Consider the following 17073-nt stretch of genomic DNA (forward strand, 5'->3'; position numbering starts at 1 on the left):
CGCTTCTCCGCCGCTCCAAATGCTGGGGGTGGAGGCGCAGCAAAGGAAAAAATATTGGGGGGTGGGTGTTCCTCTTCAGCGCCACCTCCACCTCCAGACAAACCACAAATTACATCTAAAGGGTTGTTTATTCCTGTTTGTTTTACAATTGACCAGTTTCTTTTAAGTTCGGTCCTCTCGTTTCCATTTATAAAATCACCATTAATACACCTCACACACGCGCGCGCACACACACAGTGAGGCTGACACGGACACTCATACACAGGCGCGCACACACGCACACACACACACACACACACACACACGCCTCTTCCACATTTGAAAATTGGAATACTGTCTGGGAAAAGGTAACCAAAGAAAGACGCGGATCCCAAGTGGTGGCTCTAAGGAGCTGCTCTTGGGTGGTGGTTTTGAACTTGCCATCTGGGGGCGGGGGGCGATGCTTACCAACCCCATTGGCAGTAGCCTTTTGCCCCATCCGAGGAGAAGGGTGTGGGTGCGCAGACCCAGGATTAAGAACTGGAGGGACAGTGGGGCTGGGGGCGGGGGTACCCGTTGGTTTGCCTCCCTCCTTCCCCTACCCTAAGGCAAAATCTCGGGGTGGCGAGAGGAATGCGTGTGTGCGCTGGGAGGGGGAGGGGGGCAGGTGAGGTTGGTGGAAAGACGGTGAAAGAGTTACTTGTACAATTTACCCTCAAAATTAAATAACCGAACGCTGCTGCTTCTCATCCTTACCCTCCCCCTCCCAGCCATGGCCCCAAACCAGACGAGGTTCTCCCAACGGCGTGAGCAGCCCCATCTTTTCCCCGCCGCCGCTGCCGCCAGGCCCCAAGGGCTCAGCGCCGGTCCCCACCCCATCCCCCACCCCCACTCGGTCGCCGTCTCCGTCTCGTCTCTCCTAGGCTCCTCTGTTAGTCACGATGGCTCCTTCGCTGTCTACGCCAAACTCTCCGCGAGAGGGAACAGACGCTGCTGGGCGGGGGAGCGGTGGGGGGGGGCGGGAAACTGGGAGGGGCTGGGCCTGGGGAGGAGGCCCGGGTCTGCGGGTCCGCGTGCCCAGCAGAAAGGCCCTAGCGGGTGAGCACCCACCCCCTTTGCCCGAGGCACCGGAGAGCGGCTGCCCTAGGGGGGGCTGGCAAGCCGGAGCGCTCCTGTCTCGGAGCCCCGGGGGCAATGGCTTGCGGTTGGTGGGGCCTGGGAATTTCCGGGAAGGAGCGTAGAAAGGGCTATGGGGTTGACCATCCGGAGTGGGGAAGGCTGCGGACAGGGCCGGGGGAGTGGATGCTTGCCCCTTGCCCCTCACGAAAAACTTGCTCCCCAGAGCCCCGATCTTCCAGCTTCCTGGACGCCTGGCTCCCTCCTCCACCCCAAGTTGTTCCGGTTTCCCTGTATGAGCTCATCCCGCAGCTGGGGAGCCAGCCCTGTGGCCCCAGGCCGGTGAGCTTCCTCCGAATCCCCACCCCCAACATGCTGGCTTTCTCGCCCCTCCCCACGCCACCTCACTGGGTGCCAAGAGCCGACCGAAGCGGCCAGAACTCCACAGTGAAAGGCCTGCTTTATGTCCCTGGAACAGTGAGGAGGGGGCTCCTCACTTCCCATTGTCTAGGCCCCGGCCCCCAAAGAGAGCCTCAGACAGCCAAGACTAGCCTTGCCTGCGCTGGGAGGAGGGAGCGGCTGGCTGGGCCTTAAGTGGGTGGCAGCCTGGGGGGATGGGGGGGCTGTCATAGGGTCTTCCCTGGGGGAAAGCCCTGGCTCCTAAGCTTGGGTCTTTCCCCTCTCCTGCCGGAGGGGTCCTTCTCCAGAGAAAGAAGCTGGCAGAGCTGCCCAGCCCTCCCCCGCAGCCCACAGCTGGGCAGAAGAGATTCTGGGCTGCTCTATAATTCTGGGGCTCCAGGCCAGTGGACTCCCCCGCACCCCCTTCTCGGCCCCAGGACTTTGCTTTGTGGCTGCAGCCCACAGGCGATGTTTACCCCAGAACCTTCCCTGGCAATGGGACTTTTGTTATCCCTCTCCCTGGGGGCCCTGGAGGGCGGGGCACCCTTTTTATCCCTGTCTGGGGCCCAGCTACTCACTTCCTCCACCATCCCTCCCTCTCTCTGATCTATTTGGGTCCACATACATTTACCGAGGCCTCCTGAGCTCTGGGCCCTTTGCCAGCCTATGCTGTGGGCAATGCAGAGATGCACAGTGTGTGGTCCAGCGCTGGAGGATGTGGGGCAGAGATGGAAAACCCCCGCACAACCCAGACAGTAAGCAGGGCTAATCACCGTGATGGGGAAGGCATGTTACAGAGCCCTATCAAAAGAGTAAGCTTTTCTTGGACTTGGGGAATCATAAGGCTAATTTAAGGAGGGAAGTAGGATTTGGGCTGGACCCCAAAGGCTGGGTAGCGACTTCGACAAGGTGAAGATTGATTTACTCAACAGGTATTAATTGAACATCATGACGTGCTAGACACTGTGCTAGATACATCCACCTGAGTAAACTGTCCCTGGCTTGATGAAGGCAGATGATAAATAAGCAATATATGTAAAAGTTACTAATTAAGGATGCTATGAAGAAAAAGTTCATGGTACTGTGAGAAAGCATACATGGGGCATACCTTAAATAAGTGGTCTGGGAAGGCCTCTCTGAGGCAGTGACCTTGAAAGTGGGAGTAAAAATTAAGCAAAACAGCCATGCAGAGTTGGAAAAGGAAGAGCGAGCCCTGAAAAGGGAGGGGGCCCAGGGAAGGAGGCTGTGTCTGGGTCAAGGTGAGGAAGAGGAGACACCTAAGCTGAGGGAGGGCATGGGGCCAGAGCCAGATCAGGCACAGGGTCTCATCGGGGATGTTGAGGAGTTCGATTTTAGTCTTGAGCAGGGGGAAATGGCACGTGTGTTCATTTGCTAGAGCTGCCGCCGTCATAACAAAGTACCACAAACTGTGTGGCTGAAAAACAACAGAAATGTATTGTCTTACAGTTCTGGAGGCTAAAAATCCAAGATCTAGGTGCCAACAAGGTTGGCTTCAGAGTCTAATCTTTTTTTTTTTTTTTTTTTGCCACCACAGGAACCCTTTTTTTTTTTTTTTTTTTTTTTTAATGGCCACACCCATGGTATACAAAGTTCCTGGGCCAGGGATCAAATCAGAGCCACAGCTGTGACCTACACTGCAGCTGCAACACCAGATCCTCTAACCCACTGTGCTGGACCAGAATCAAACCTGCACCTCTGCAGCGACCCAAGCCACTGCAGTCAATTCCTAACCCACTGTGCCACAGCAGGAACTCCCTGAACCTGTTCTTCTTGGCTTGTAGATGGCTGCCTTTTCCTTACATCTTCATATTGTCTTCCCTCTGACATGTCTGTGTCCAAATTTCCTCTTCTTATAAGGATAGCCGGCATACTGGATTAGGGCCCACCTTACAGATTTAGTTTGAAGTTAATTCCTTCTTTAAAATCCTGTCTCCAGGAGTTCCCATTGTGGCGCAGTGGTTAACGAATCTGACTAGGAACCATGAGGTTGCGGGTTCGATCCCTGCCCTTGCTCAGTGGGTTAAAGATCCGGCATTGCCGTGAGCTGTGGTGTAGGTTGCCGACGCGGCTTGGATCTGGCGTTGCTGTGGCTCTGGCATAGGCTGGCGGCTACAGCTCCGATTTGACCATGTGCCGTGGGAGTGGCCCTAGAAAAGGCAAAAAGACAAAAAAAAAAAAAAAAAAAAAAAAATCCTGTCTCCACATGGTCACATCCCAAGGTCCTGGAGGTTAGGACTTTGGCATAGTAAGGGGCACAATTCAGTCCATAACAAGAGGGGAGGACTTTCCAAGTGGACTGGAGGAGAGAGAAGAAATACATGAGAGTCCCAAGATATAGTTAAAGGGATGTCCATTAGGCAGTGTGTGTGACAGCTCTATCAAGAGCTCTATCAGCTCTGATGGGGGCCTTGGGAACACTTGCAGGGCAGGGGAGAGGCAGGGGTGCATGAGGTGACAACAGCCCTCCCCTCCTGGGGGAGTATGGCTCTCAGCCCAGCCCCCAGGGTTGGCTCCCTGTCCACCCCTTCCAGTCTCCCCAGGAGCAATAGGCAGCCATGGGTCAAGGTCTCTTCACAATATCACATTGCAGAAAAGCCCAATGAGATGTGGTGACTCGCCAAGATAAGTCTAATATCGAGATAAGATCAGAGTTTGTTTTAGAAAGAAAACAAGGCCTGATGCTCTGGAGAGCCCAGCCCGATTCAGGTAGGGGCTGTATTCTTTGTGCCCTGAAAGTTTCATTCTGACCTAAGAAGAAAATAAAAGAACCTTTTGAAGCCGAGAGAGAGAAAAAATGAGCGTACAAATGGGATTGTTCTAGTAATGAGCGCAGAAATGGAGGCTGAGGCTGAGCAGGACTGCGGAGGAGGGCTACAGAGCCGAGGCCACGGCTCAAAGGAAGAGCCTAGGATCTGCGTGGAGGGTGGGGATTTTAGAATGATGCGCATGATCAGACAGAAGCTAGTGTTTCCCAAGAGCAAGGCTGTCACTGTAGAGATGACGGTGATCTGCTTCCCAAGGAAAGGTGACAGGGATTCACAAAGAAAAGGCCCAGACCTTGGAGTTCCCGCCGTGGCGCAGTGGTTAACGAATCCGACCAGGAACCATGAGGTTTTGGGTTCGGTCCCTGCCCTTGCTCAGTGGGTTAACGATCCGGCGTTGCCGTGAGCTGTGATGTAGGTTACAGACACGGCTCGGGTCCCGAGTTGCTGTGGCTCTGGCGTAGGCCGGTGGCTACAGCTCCGATTCGACCCCTAGCCTGGGAACCTCCATGTGCCACGGGAGTGGCCCAAAGAAATAGCAAAAAGACAAAAAAAAAAAAAAAAAAAAAAAAAAGGCCCAGACCAAACTTAGGTCAGGCAGTTGGAACCACAGCCAGGAGAGGGAACATGAGAAGGACCCACCGCCTGGGCCATTCTTCCAGTGCCACCAAATGCTGGGGCCACTGAAGGCTGACATTTCTTGCAGAAAATTCTCTACTCGTGAAACAGAGAAAGGGCCAGAGCTCACACCAGGGGCAAAAGAGGTCAAATGTTTCCTCTGCTTGTCAGAGGCCACAGTCCCCTGAGAGGGGTGATTCTAGGCTCTCATCTCTACTTGACCTCTCTCCCATCAGCTATGCTATCATAGGCCATCACGTCTGCGGTGTCCTCTGACTGCATTCCTTCTGTGTGAGATGTGTGTGGTATATGTTTCCTAATGACTCAGCTCAAGTGTCACCCCCTTCAGGTAATCGACCCCTCCCACACACATACCCTCTGCTGGGATAGATGTCCCTTGCAACATGGACAGCTAAATGGACATCAAGACCCTGGGAGTTCCCCTTGTGGCTCAGCAGTAACGAACCCAACTAACATCCATGAGGACGTGGGTTCGATCCCTGGCCTCGCTCAGTGGGTTAAGGATCCCATGTTGCCATGAGCTATGGTGTAGGTCGCAGATGTGGCTTGGATCTAGTATTGCTGTGGTGTAGGTTGGCAGCTGCAGCTCCAATTTGACCCAAGCTTGGTTGCGTCCATATTCCATGGTTGCGGCCCTTAAAAGAAAAAAGAAAAAAAAGATGGTATGTTTCAGAGTTCCTGCTGTGGCGCAGTGGGTTAATGATCTGGCTTATCTCTGTGGAGGTACCTGTTCAGTTCCCGCCTAGCACAGTGGGTTAAGGATCCTGCTGTGGTGCAGGTCAAAGCTGTGGCTCAGATTCAGTCCATGGCCTGGGAGCTTCCATATGCTGCAGGTGTGGCTGAAAAAGAAAAAAAAAAAGGCTGTAGGCCTCCTCTTCCACAGTATAGATCAATGGATCTCCGCAGGGGTGGCTTGGCCCCCAGGGGACATTGGGCAATGTCTGCATTTCTGGTCATCACCACTGGAGGGTGCTACTGGCATCTAGGGGCGTAGAGATGGTGCTAAACATTGGACAATGGCCCACAAGCTCCCTTCCACCCCAAAGAATTATTTGTGCAAAAATGTCCGTGGTACTGAATTATCACTGAGAAGTGGCTGCCCAGCCAGGACTAGGTTTTCCAGTCCCCTCTGTAGTTTGGCGCAGTTGTAAAACAATGGTCTAGATAAAGGAGTATAAGCAGAAGTGGTATATGTGTCACTTCAAAGCCTATCCCATAAAACCCTCCCACCTTTATTCCTCCATTTGCTGGCTGGATACCAAGCATGTGGGGTCCCTATGGGGTGGCAGAGCCAAGAGATGGGAAAAGCCTGAATCCCAAATCACCATGTGGAGGAAAGCCACCCACCAATTTGAGACACCTGAATTGGACTGGTAGGTGAGAAGTGACCTTTAACAGGAAGAAGCCACTGCAATACTGAGGGGTGTTAACAGCAGCTGGCAATACCTTCATACGCCCCTCTGTGTGTTTCCTGCAGTATCGTGTGCAGTCATTGGCTGACTCCTCGCTCATTCTCTCATTTGTGGAGGGGCACCAGCAAGAATCTGCATGCCAGACTCTGTGCTAGGTGCTGGGGAAACACATGGAAAGAAGAATAAGACGTGACCAGTGGTCCCCACCCTTAGGAGGTTGATGGTTTATGAGAAGAGAGTTAAACAGGAATGCATAATTAATGACTTGGGGAGAAAGAGAGGATGTTGTGGAAATAAGAAGGGCTTCCATCTCTGCCCAGGAGAGAGGCATGTGAGAATGGGCACAGTCCAGGGAGAAAGCAGTGTGAACAAATGCAGGGAGGTGGGCACAGCATGAAGAATCTGCGGGGTCCGGTGTCCAGGGTGCCAGAGCGATGGCAGACCAGCAGTCTACCTCTGCTCTGCCACACTGCAGTCTCTCTAAATGATGGCTTTCTCATTTTCCCACCCCCCCCATCCCTGTGGCAGAAACCTTCTCCTGGAGGTCTCCCGAGTCCCTAGTGCCTGTATGCTGTCTGGCATTCTCTGCTCTTGGGATTCCTGCAGGATGCTCTGGTCCAGCCTATTCACAGGGAACTCGCCTTCTCCCCACCCTTCCCCCCAACCTGCCTCTCTACTCGGCTCCCCATCTCAGGAATGAGTGTCCACATCCACCCTGTTTGAGTCAGAAAGCTGGGGGATCATCCGGGACTCCCCCCTCACTCAGCCCCCACATCCAGGCAGCCCCCCAAGTCCTCTAAATTCTGCTTCCTTAATGTGCCCTGGGTCCCAGCAAGGCCCTGTCTCTTTTCCGGGTTTCTCACAACAGGTGCCCCCACCTCTACTCTTGTCCCATCCAACATGTCTTCCTCTTCGCCATGGAGTATCTTCTAAAATGCAACCTGGGAGTTCCTGTTGTGGCTCCAGGGGTTAAGAACCCGACGTAGTGTCCGTGAGGATACCAATTTGATTGCTGGCCTCGCTCAGTGCATTAAGGATCTGGCGTTGCCACAAGCTTCAGCGCAGGTCACAGATGTGGCTTGGATCTGACATTGCTGTGGCTGTGGCATAGGCCGACAGCTGCAGCTCTGATTCAACCCCTAGCCTGAGAGCCTCCATAAGCTGCTGGTGCAGCCCTAAAAAACAACACACGCACACACAAAAAAAACCCTCGTTTCACAGCTCCCCTGCCCTCCCTGAATGTTTCTCCAGGGCCTACAGAGTGAAATCCAGGCTCTTTTCTAGACCCTCCCTGCTGCCCCTCGCTGCTCCTGTGCTCCCTGTCTCCTTACTCTTCACCCGCCACACATGCGCTGGCCACTCAGAGGCCTCTGCACTCCTGAAATGAGCCATGCTTTCTCTCTCCCTTCCCTCTGGGTCTTTGTGCATGCCGCTCCCTCCGCCTGGAACGCTCTCCCCTCCTCCTGTGTCTGGCATTCCCCAATTTGTCCTTCAAAAGTCAGCCCAGGCATCAGCTCTTATAGTCTTCGCCAGTACCATTCAGAGTGCCTGGTACATGGTGATCTGTGCTGGATGGGTGGATGGATGGATGGATGGATGGATGGATAGATGGATGGATGCTTGAGTAGGTGCTCGGTAATGTTTGTGGCATGGACCCAGAGGTGTCTCTCCTAGACTCCATTATCTGGGTTCTTTAAAAAAAAAAAAGCCTTCTCTGAGTTATGATTTAATGTTATGCTCTCTGTCTTCAGAGAACCCTGATGTGAGAAACTGACCAACTTAATGGCATTTCTGTCTTTATGAAAACAGAATTGAATATATTGCCCACTATGTCACTCAGTGTCCTTTATACAAGGACTCATGATAAATTCATGCTTGGGGTTATTTCCAGGAAACATTTTGTCTCTGCAGATGAAGATGTGTATTTTCTGCTGTCAGAAAATAAAAACTCTGCCTTCCGACGTGTTTCCATTTTTGCTTTAGCTGACAAATAGGGATACCCAGTTTTATTACCTTATTACCTCCATGCATTCTGACCAATTCAGGTGCCTGAAAGTAGCGACTCTTTCTGCTTTTTTTAGATGGAGTCAGTTCTTGCTTTATTCTCCAATGCTGAAATTTTTACTTTTTAATCTGAAAGCTGCTTCAGATCATCTCAGGGTAAGCATGTATAAATCTTAAATGAATGTATACCGCTGACCAATGTCCAGGCATGGAAGTTCTGGAAGGAAGGGCAGAACACTGAGCTTCTAGTTGAAAGGGATCCTGTACAGAGAGAGCCTCTCCAGGAATTCTTGGGGCTCCTATCATGACAGGTGTCTGGAAGGAAGGCCGAAGGGGAAATGAAGACCCATTTCATTTTGACTCTGGTGCCACCTTTCTGGGCCACCACTGCCAAGTCATATTCTTTTCCTCCCCCAACCATGGCCTTCCTTCCCCCTAACTTTAAGTGGAGATCTCGTGGGCCACCATTTTTACATTAATAGCTAATAACAACCACAATAATCAATCTCTTTTATTGAGGGCACACCGCATGACAGGAGCTGTGTGAGAACTTTCATGAATGTTCCTCTTTGAACCTCTCCCCCTCCAGACCTGTCTCTTGTCTCCATCACTTTGCAGAGGATGAAATGCCAGAGTAGTTGAGCATGTGCAAAGCCACCCTTCAGTAAGTAGCAGAGCCGGAATTCAAATTCAAGTGTGTCAGCTGCCAGCGCCCAAGCTCTTAACCATCTCCTCACAAATGAGCAAGGATGGGAGGCAATAATAAGGGATGAAATCCCCCAGGAAATGGCAGGGATTGCTGATGGTGCTGCCAGGAGAGAGGAGTCCCAGAGTCACAGCTTTGCTTCTAGAACATTCTGGTGTCCTTTTCAAAGCCCTGGATAGGGCTGGCTGCTCTAAAGCCAGGTTCAGTTGCTGGAACAACATCCAGCGGAGGCCCGTTTGAATGACAAATGGCTGCACCCTCCTCTTCCTCCAGTTCCCATGGTTTGTCTCTCAAGAAACCTGCTTGTTTGCATCATTTGCAGCAACATGGATGGACCTGGAGATTATCATATTCAGTGAAGTAAGTCAGAAAAAGAAAGACAAATATATGATATCGCTTATATGTGGAATCTTAAAAAAGGATACAAATGAACTTATTTACAAAATAGAAATACACTTGCAGACTTAGAAAACAAACTTACAGTTACCAAAGCGGATAGTGGGGATGCTGGATAAAGTAGGAGTTTAGGGGAGTTCCCATCGTGGCGCAGTGGAAATGAATCCAACTAGGAACCATGAGGTTTCAGGTTCAATCTCTGGCCTTGCTCAGTGGGTTAAGGATCTGGCTTTGCCATGAGCTGTGGTGTAGGTTGCAGACACGGCTCGGATCTGATGTTGCCGTAACTGTGGTGTAAGCCGGCAGCTGTAGGTCTGATTAAACCCGTAGCCTGGGAACCTCCATATGCTGTGGGTACGACCCTAAAAAGACAAAAAAAAAGTAGGAGTTTAGGATTAACATATACACACTGTTATATATAAAATAGGTAAACAATAAGGACCTACTTCTAGCACCCAGAACTATACTTAATATCTTGAACTATCCTATAATGGAAAAGAATATGAAAAAGAATACATAATTGAATCACATTGCTATACAATTTGAAACTAATACAACAGTGTAAATTAACGATACTTCAATTAAAAAAAAAAAAAAACAAACACCTGCTTGCGGTCTCCCTCTGCATGGTACCCCCTCTGGGTAGTTTGACTCTTTAGGCATCATCAGCAAGGTATAGAGTGTCACCACAGTTTTCAGGGGCCTACAGAAAAAAGTTTGAGGCCTTAAAGTGTTATTATAAGCTCCACAATACAAAGAAGAAAACTGCAACATGGGAATCAGTAAATATTTAATTAAATGCAAAATGTACCATTATATCAACTTCATTAACTGTTGAATTTAGTAGTCATAAAAATTTCATGACATTCGATCACCATTTGCAAGTTGGCGTTTTCACACCATGCAAGATTTCCCAGGTAGGCACCAAGACTGGTGAGCAATCTTAGCCGACCATAAATGAAATAAATTAACTCACGGCCAAACATTTGCAAAAGCAAAGTGGCAAAAGAATGTTCCATTTTCTTTTACAGCCAAAAAGTTCTATTTATGGTGAGAGGTGGGTGTGTTTCAAACCTGTTAGAGAAGGGATAGGGCCTCCACAAGGAAGCTGTGAATCTCGGAAGAGCGTAGGCCATGCCCACCTTTCTGAGTTCTCCATCCTGGCCGCACATGGGTCTCTGATGGAAACAGGTGCGTCCAGGTTTGGGCTGGAGAATAGGTAGAGGGAGTTGCCTCTTCATGAGGCTTCCCTGTTTTCAGATAGAAAAGTGAGAATCCCAGAATCCTAAATAGCAGAAGGGAACATTCACTGGGTTGGTAGCACGTGCCAGACTCAATATTCTAAGCATGGCTCGTGTATTATCTCAGTTGTCACAAAACAACTCTATGAGGTCAGTATTTTATTATCCCTATTTCACAGATGAGCAAACTGAGGCATAAAGAGGTAAAACAAACTGCTCAGGGTAACAGGGGTGTAATGGGTGATTTAAGAATTTTTTCGCACAAATTGAAATCACTGTTCAAAGTGCTGAAGATAGAACTGTGAAGCCTGGTGTCTGCTTTTTTTAGCGCTTAAAGCGAAGTATGCAAAAGAATGTATATATATATGTATGACTGGATCACTTTGCTGTACAGCAGAAATTGACAGAACATTGTACATTGACTATGATAAAAAAAAGTTTTTTTTAAAAAGTGAAGCATGCAATGGTCATGGACACCCTTTCAGGGGCTGGGCACATCGATATTTATATGCTGGAGGAACAGAACTACGTGTTGAACAGAAAGAGAAACGAGGTCAGTTTTTCCCATACCTGCTGTGCACCAGGCACTTGATGGGATGCTTCACTCCCTTCACTGGCCTGTGGCAATATGTAGGCTAGAGGTCGTATTCGTCTCCCAGCTCTGTGCCTTGCACACTCTTGGCCATGGTTGGTGCTAAAAACACAATGAAGCCCAGAAAGGCTTAGTTGATGATTCGAGTCCATTCCTCCATCACAAAGCAATTTCCCCAGCACATCTAAAATTCTCTCTCCCTACACATAACACAGAAGCTGTTATGGAGAAACTCCAATGGCATACACTTCTGTGTAATCGATAAGGAAACTAATATACAGCACTTTCAAGTGTCTCTTACATGCCAGGCGTTGTTTTAGGGGCTTTCTGTGTGTTAAGGAATTACTTAGTAATAGAACGTCTACAACATTTCTGCAAAAGAGGTTTTCTTTATTATCATTCCATTTTTACAGATAAGGAGACCAAGTGTTATAAGCTGAAGGGTGTCCATTCCAATTCAGATGTTGAAGTCTTAACCCCTCATAGCTCAGAAGGTGACTCTATTTGGAGAGAAGACCCTCAAAGAGTGGTTTAGGGTGAGTCCTAACCCAATATGACTGGTGTTCTTACAAGAAGAGGAGATTAGGAGTGAAGACCATTTGAAGACACAGGGAGAGGATAGCCGTATACAAGCCAATGAGAGAGGCTCAGGAGGAACCATTCCTGCCAATACCTTAATGTTGGACTTCCGGCCTCCAGAACTGGGAGGAAATAACTTGCTGTTGTTTAAGCCGCCCAGTCCATGGCACTTTGTTATGGCAGCCCTTGCCAGCTAATGTATCAAGGCACCAAGTGATTTACCTAAGGATATGTTGCTAGAAAACAGGAACTCAGAATTTAAACTGAGATAGCCTGGTTCTAAAGTCTGTGTGTTTTTCCATAATGAAAAGTGTCCTCTAGGCTGTCCAAAATGGTGGCCACAAACCACAGTCATACTTGAAATGTGGCTAATATGACTAAGGAACTGAAATTTTAATTTAATTTACATTAAAATGAGATGAAAAGAGCCACATGTGGCTAATGGCTACCAGTTTGGATAGAGCTTTCATTATACTGGCTCTAAGTTCTCCACTTAAGTTTTTTTTTTAATTGAAGTATAGTTGATATATATTACATGTTACAGGTATACAATACAGTGATTCACAATTTTTAAAAGCTATGATCCCTTTATAGTTATTATAAAATATTTGGTATATTTGCTGGATTGTACAATATATTCATGTAGCTTATTTTTATACCTAATAGTTTGTATCTCATAACCCCCATCCCTATATTGCCCCTCCCCTTCCCTCTCCCCAATGGAAACAATTAGTTTGTTTTCTAAATCTGTGAGTATTCTTTTTTGTTGTTACATTCCTAGTTTGTTGTATTTGTATTTTTTAGATTTCACATATGTGCTATCACACAATATTTGTCTTTGTCTGACTTACTTCACTTAGGATAATGCCCTTTCAGTCCATCCATGTTCCTGCAAATGGCAAAAATTTCATTCTTTTTTTATGGCTGAGTAATATTCCATTGTGTGTGTGTGTGTGTGTGTATTTGGAATGTGATATATATATATACATATATATATATATATATATACTGTTCTGTACATATATATATATAGTTCTGTATATGTATATATACATACACACATACACGCACATATATAAATACATATATATGTACAGTTATAGAAGATACACATATCTTTTTCTTTTTTTTTTTTTTTAGGCAGCAGGTGTAGCATATGGACGTTCCCAGGCTAGGAGCTGAACTGGAGCTGAAGCTGCCAGCATACTAGACAGGTTTGTTTCCAGTGAACCACAATGGGAACTCCACATATATCTTCTTTATCCACTTATCTGTTGATGGATGCTTAAGTTGTTTACATATCTTGGCAATTGTAGATACTGTTGCTATGAACATTGGGGGTGCATCTATCTTTTCAAATTAGTGTTTTGTTTTTTTCAAATATATACCCAGGAGTGGAAATGCTGGGTCATATGGTTGTTCTATTTTTAGTTTTTTTAGTTTTTTGAGAAAACTTCATGCTGTTTTCCACTTATGTTTTTTGCAGATTCTTCTAGATATCTCAGCTGTGTATTCCTAGAAACATGCCCCATCTTTGTTCCCTATCCCTGCTGTATTTCTTTTCTTCTTCTTCTTCTTTTTTTTTTTTTTTTTTTTTTTTTTTTTTTTTTTTTTGGCAATCCTTGGTCCCTGTTGCCTGGTCACCTGCTGAAGGGGAGAAAGAACAGGAGAAGGAAGGCATGAGCTGGCTACCTTTCCAGAATCCTGTAGCCTGGGCAGTACAGGGTCACTGGCTTTCTGCTCTAAGCATAGGTGTTAGCCAACCAAATGCCAAGCAGCACAAACACTGAGTGACATTTTCAGAACTATTAATATTTCATCAGAAATGATCACTTTTCCTTTAAATACACTATCTTAAAAGGTTTTCTACATTCTTAACTATAATTTTATTCAGTCTGAGTCCTTGGAATTTTCCCCAAAGGAGCACATTTTCAATTTTATAATGAAAATCAAAGGGGAATCAAGCTCGGATTTCAAAATTGAGAGTCAACATTTCCAGGAACTCAGGCCCTCTGTAAAGAGCAAGGTTGTGTAGTGGGCACCTATTGTATGCCACGCAGTCCATGCAGTACACCACGAATTCAGCCAACACCTATTTATGACGTGCCTACTCTGTGCCAGTAATGTGATGTTCATAATAATTTATTAACAGCATTTTACAAAAAAGGACCCCTTCTCTTCCTACTGTTTCATCTCCAATGTCACCATACTTTCTCAAAGAGGCCTACCTGGATGATCATCTGAGGCAGCCATGCTCCCTCTCCCCACTGCCTCACTTTGTTGGTTAGTTTCCATCACAGCCCATATTTCATCCGCAATTATTATTTACTTGCTCTGCTAGTTGGCCGTCTGTCTTTCTCCCCTAGAATACAGGCTCCATGAGAACCACGCCCATTTTGCTCATCTTCATGCTTCCTCAGTGTCCAGCCACTCACCAGCACAGAGCAGGGCTCAGTCAATATCTGACGAAGGAATGAAGGACGTCAGGGTCACCCGAGGAGGAAGGGGGCCCTCCGTGTAGGGGCTGCCATCGAGTCGGTCCCTCTTTCTGCTTTCCCCTCCTCTGGCACTTCCTCTTCTGGGGAAACTCTGGAGGAACAACCACTGACTCCCAGGGCCAGAGAGCCGGAGGGCAGGCAGAGGCGCCTTGTCAGTTCCGAGTTAAAGTCCCTCTAGCGAGGGGCGGAGCGCTCTGAGCAGCACAAGGTTAGCTTAGCCCTTCTCTCTGCACCTCCGTCCACCCCCAGGGAAGGCTTACGCAGCGCTGGAGGACCCGGCCGGTCTATTTCAGCAGCCTGGGGTGCCTGGGTTTGAACCCCAACTACCTTGTTCCTCGTGGGCTCAGTCCCTTCAGGACTTTGTGACTGGGTTTCTTCAAACGTGGAAGGATAATATGTAAAGGTACTAACTTCATGAGCTGGTTCGGGGTGAACCGGCCACGGAAAGGCGGGCGCTTGGCACACGGTGAGCACCCAAGCAAAGGACAGTTAGGGGTGAAATCAGCGATCCTGGGGCAGGGACCGGCAGGCTCTCAGGAGGGTGCGGAGGTGCGAGGGGGACGAGGCGGAGGGCGCGGTGCCCTCGACTTTTCACGGGGGAAGCGCTCTGGGGGCCTCCGCCCACCGGAGGGCCTGGGCCTCCGAACCTAGGACGCCGCGCGCGCGCACCGAGCCGTTGCTTTTGAAACCCTCCGCGGAATTCCAGCGCTGGACGGAAAGGGTGTGGGAGCCACCGGCAAGCGAATCGGCCCCAGCTGCCCCGCTGAGACAGCGCTCTTTTAAAGCATTGGGACCCTTCCCGTCGACCCCTAGGGCCGTGGCAGGTGTCTCCGGGGGGTCGCCAGGGCACTCAACAGTGTTCCTGCAGGCGGAAGAGTAGCCAAGAGAGGGGGGACCCGAGGCGGCAGTGGGCGAGCAAGTGGGGGGGGGAGGGGGTAGCGGCCTCTGCCGACCTAGGGACCGTTGGCCCTAGGTGGGAGCGGGGTCCCTGGGAAAGCCAGGCGAGAATCCCATGGCAGGCTGCTGGACCCTGGTGCCTAGCACAGTGCCAGGCCCTCACCTGGTCATCCTCCAGGCTTAGCCAGCGATGATGCGCTGAGCCCCAGACACCAAAAGGTGTCAGGGGCTGCTGCGGACGTGTCGCAACGGGGGAGTGCCAGGGACTGTGGGGAGAGCCAGGGACTGTGGGGAGAGCCAGCCCTCCCCCTTCATCTGTTCCCAGATGTCATTCTGCCGGCTCAGGCGCCTGGTTCCTGAGCACAGGGGGATTCTACGGTTACTAAGCTACTGGTTTTTGTTGACTTTTAAATATTTTCTTCTAAGGGAGGGGGTGAGGGGGGCAAAAGTCAGGAAAGAGCAAATAAAAACAAATCAAAATAAGTTCCCCCTCCCCAAAAGAAAGCTGTCCTCCAGCCACCACTCATACACACATCGAAGGCCTCTGAACAGAGTCACTTTGCTGGACCAACAGCCAGACAGAACTGACCTGCTTCTGCCTCATCCTCATCTCCCTTTCTGGTGAATGAGGGGTGGTGGTGGATGGTCGCCCTGTTTTCGAGCTCTGGGTGGACAAAGGGGCTTCCAGAAAGAGAGGAAGAGGATGGCCAGTGGGAATGGGCTGGCTTTGTCCTCGGCCCTGGTGGCCAAGCGCCCTTCCGCCCTAGGCCCATTCCCCAGATACATCTGGATCCACCAGGACACACCCCAAGACAGCTTAGACAAGACTTGCCATGAAATCTGGAAGAGAGTTCAGGGCCTGCCTGAGGCCTTGCAGCCCAGGACCTCAAAGGAGCAGCTCTCTGCCGCTGTGGCTGGCACTCCAAGAGACAACGGGCCCAGCTTCCAAGAAGAGTGAGTGTCCCCTTTCATGACCCAGGGGAGGAGGGAGGAGATGAGGGCTCACCCTCCGGGGGAATGTTCTGACCTCTTGTTGAGTCTGGCTAAACCCTAAAGGTTGTGTGTATTTCCTCTACCCACAATGGTCCTTTTTCCCCGTCTTTATAGGAGCATTGATTGGGGTCCTGAAGTTACCTGGGCAAAGAACCAGACCAGGGCTGTATTGCTGCTGCCTCTGACCCAGCCCACTAAGGGCAATTTCTCATTCCAAGGCATAGGCTACTCAGATGTAGGTCTGAAGACCTTGAAAAGCCACCCTAGCCAAGGCTGAGAGTTAGATGTCCACGGCTTTCCTCAGACGCACAGGGAGATCCTTCTCCCCTCCCACCCCCAAAGGCTAGGCGTTGACACAGATGAGTCTGATGGTTTTAAACCACATCTGGAATTCCCTAATACAGGGAGCAGCTGTCCCATTCAGCCTCCACAGAAGCTGCTGCAAGAGCGCACATCAAAATATTTACTGGGAAGGCATTGACATATTCAGAGGACATAATAGAAAATTAAAGTGCGGGAAGATGGCTGTAAATAGCCCGTTTCCTGGATGGGAAATCCTGTGTCTGGGAAACGCAGAGCTAAATGTTTCTCCACCAGGGCAAAGTTGGGCAGATGTTGTTGGGGATGGATATTAGAAAGGAAAGGGAGCAACAGAGAGGAAGAAGGGACCTCGTTAGGAAGAGCAAGTAAATCCACCGAGTTATTCATGCCACCACTGAGCAGTTGTTCGCTGCTTTGCATCTTCAAAGTGGGCTGCAAACATTAATTAATCCTCCCAGAGTCTCTATGAGGCAGGTATTAGTGTCCCCATTTTACAGATGGATTAGGTGTTAATAATT

General features: G+C 49.2%; 1 protein-coding gene and 1 long non-coding RNA gene across 5 annotated transcripts in view; one reads left to right on the forward strand and one right to left on the reverse strand.

Moving 5' to 3' along the window:
* Window positions 1-8829: 8829 nt before the first annotated feature.
* Window positions 8830-15605, reverse strand: LOC100736806 (uncharacterized). Of its 2 annotated transcripts, XR_014807451.1 has the most exons (6): window positions 15405-15605; window positions 14282-14450; window positions 14075-14208; window positions 11246-11369; window positions 10040-10137; window positions 8830-9374 (listed from the first exon to the last, which is right to left on the reverse strand). It is a non-coding gene; the product is annotated as an uncharacterized LOC100736806 (long non-coding RNA). The 2 variants fall into 2 exon arrangements; XR_002345518.2 differs by lacking the exons at window positions 14075-14208; window positions 15405-15605 and having other exon boundaries at window positions 14282-14462.
* C6H1orf94 (chromosome 6 C1orf94 homolog) overlaps window positions 14324-17073 on the forward strand; it is a 42970-nt gene continuing 40220 nt past the window's right edge. Inside the window, exon 1 of one of the 3 annotated variants that reach the window (XM_084963787.1) lies at window positions 14324-14810. Coding sequence is in view for 1 of the 3 variants with exons in the window: in XM_003127777.4 (XP_003127825.3) it covers window positions 15867-16195 (329 nt within the window). In the remaining 2 variants the exon portion in view is untranslated. Of the gene's footprint in view, window positions 16196-17073 lie in introns of all 3 variants that reach the window. The other 2 variants (XM_084963788.1, XM_003127777.4) reach the window with 2 other exon arrangements.

This window comes from Sus scrofa, chromosome 6, assembly GCF_054392235.1.
Source record: "Sus scrofa isolate SSC_HxYL_T2T_F1_AM1 chromosome 6, Sscrofa_HxYL_maternal_Yorkshire_Landrace_v2.0, whole genome shotgun sequence".
In the NCBI taxonomy this organism is placed as follows: domain Eukaryota; kingdom Metazoa; phylum Chordata; class Mammalia; order Artiodactyla; family Suidae; genus Sus; species Sus scrofa.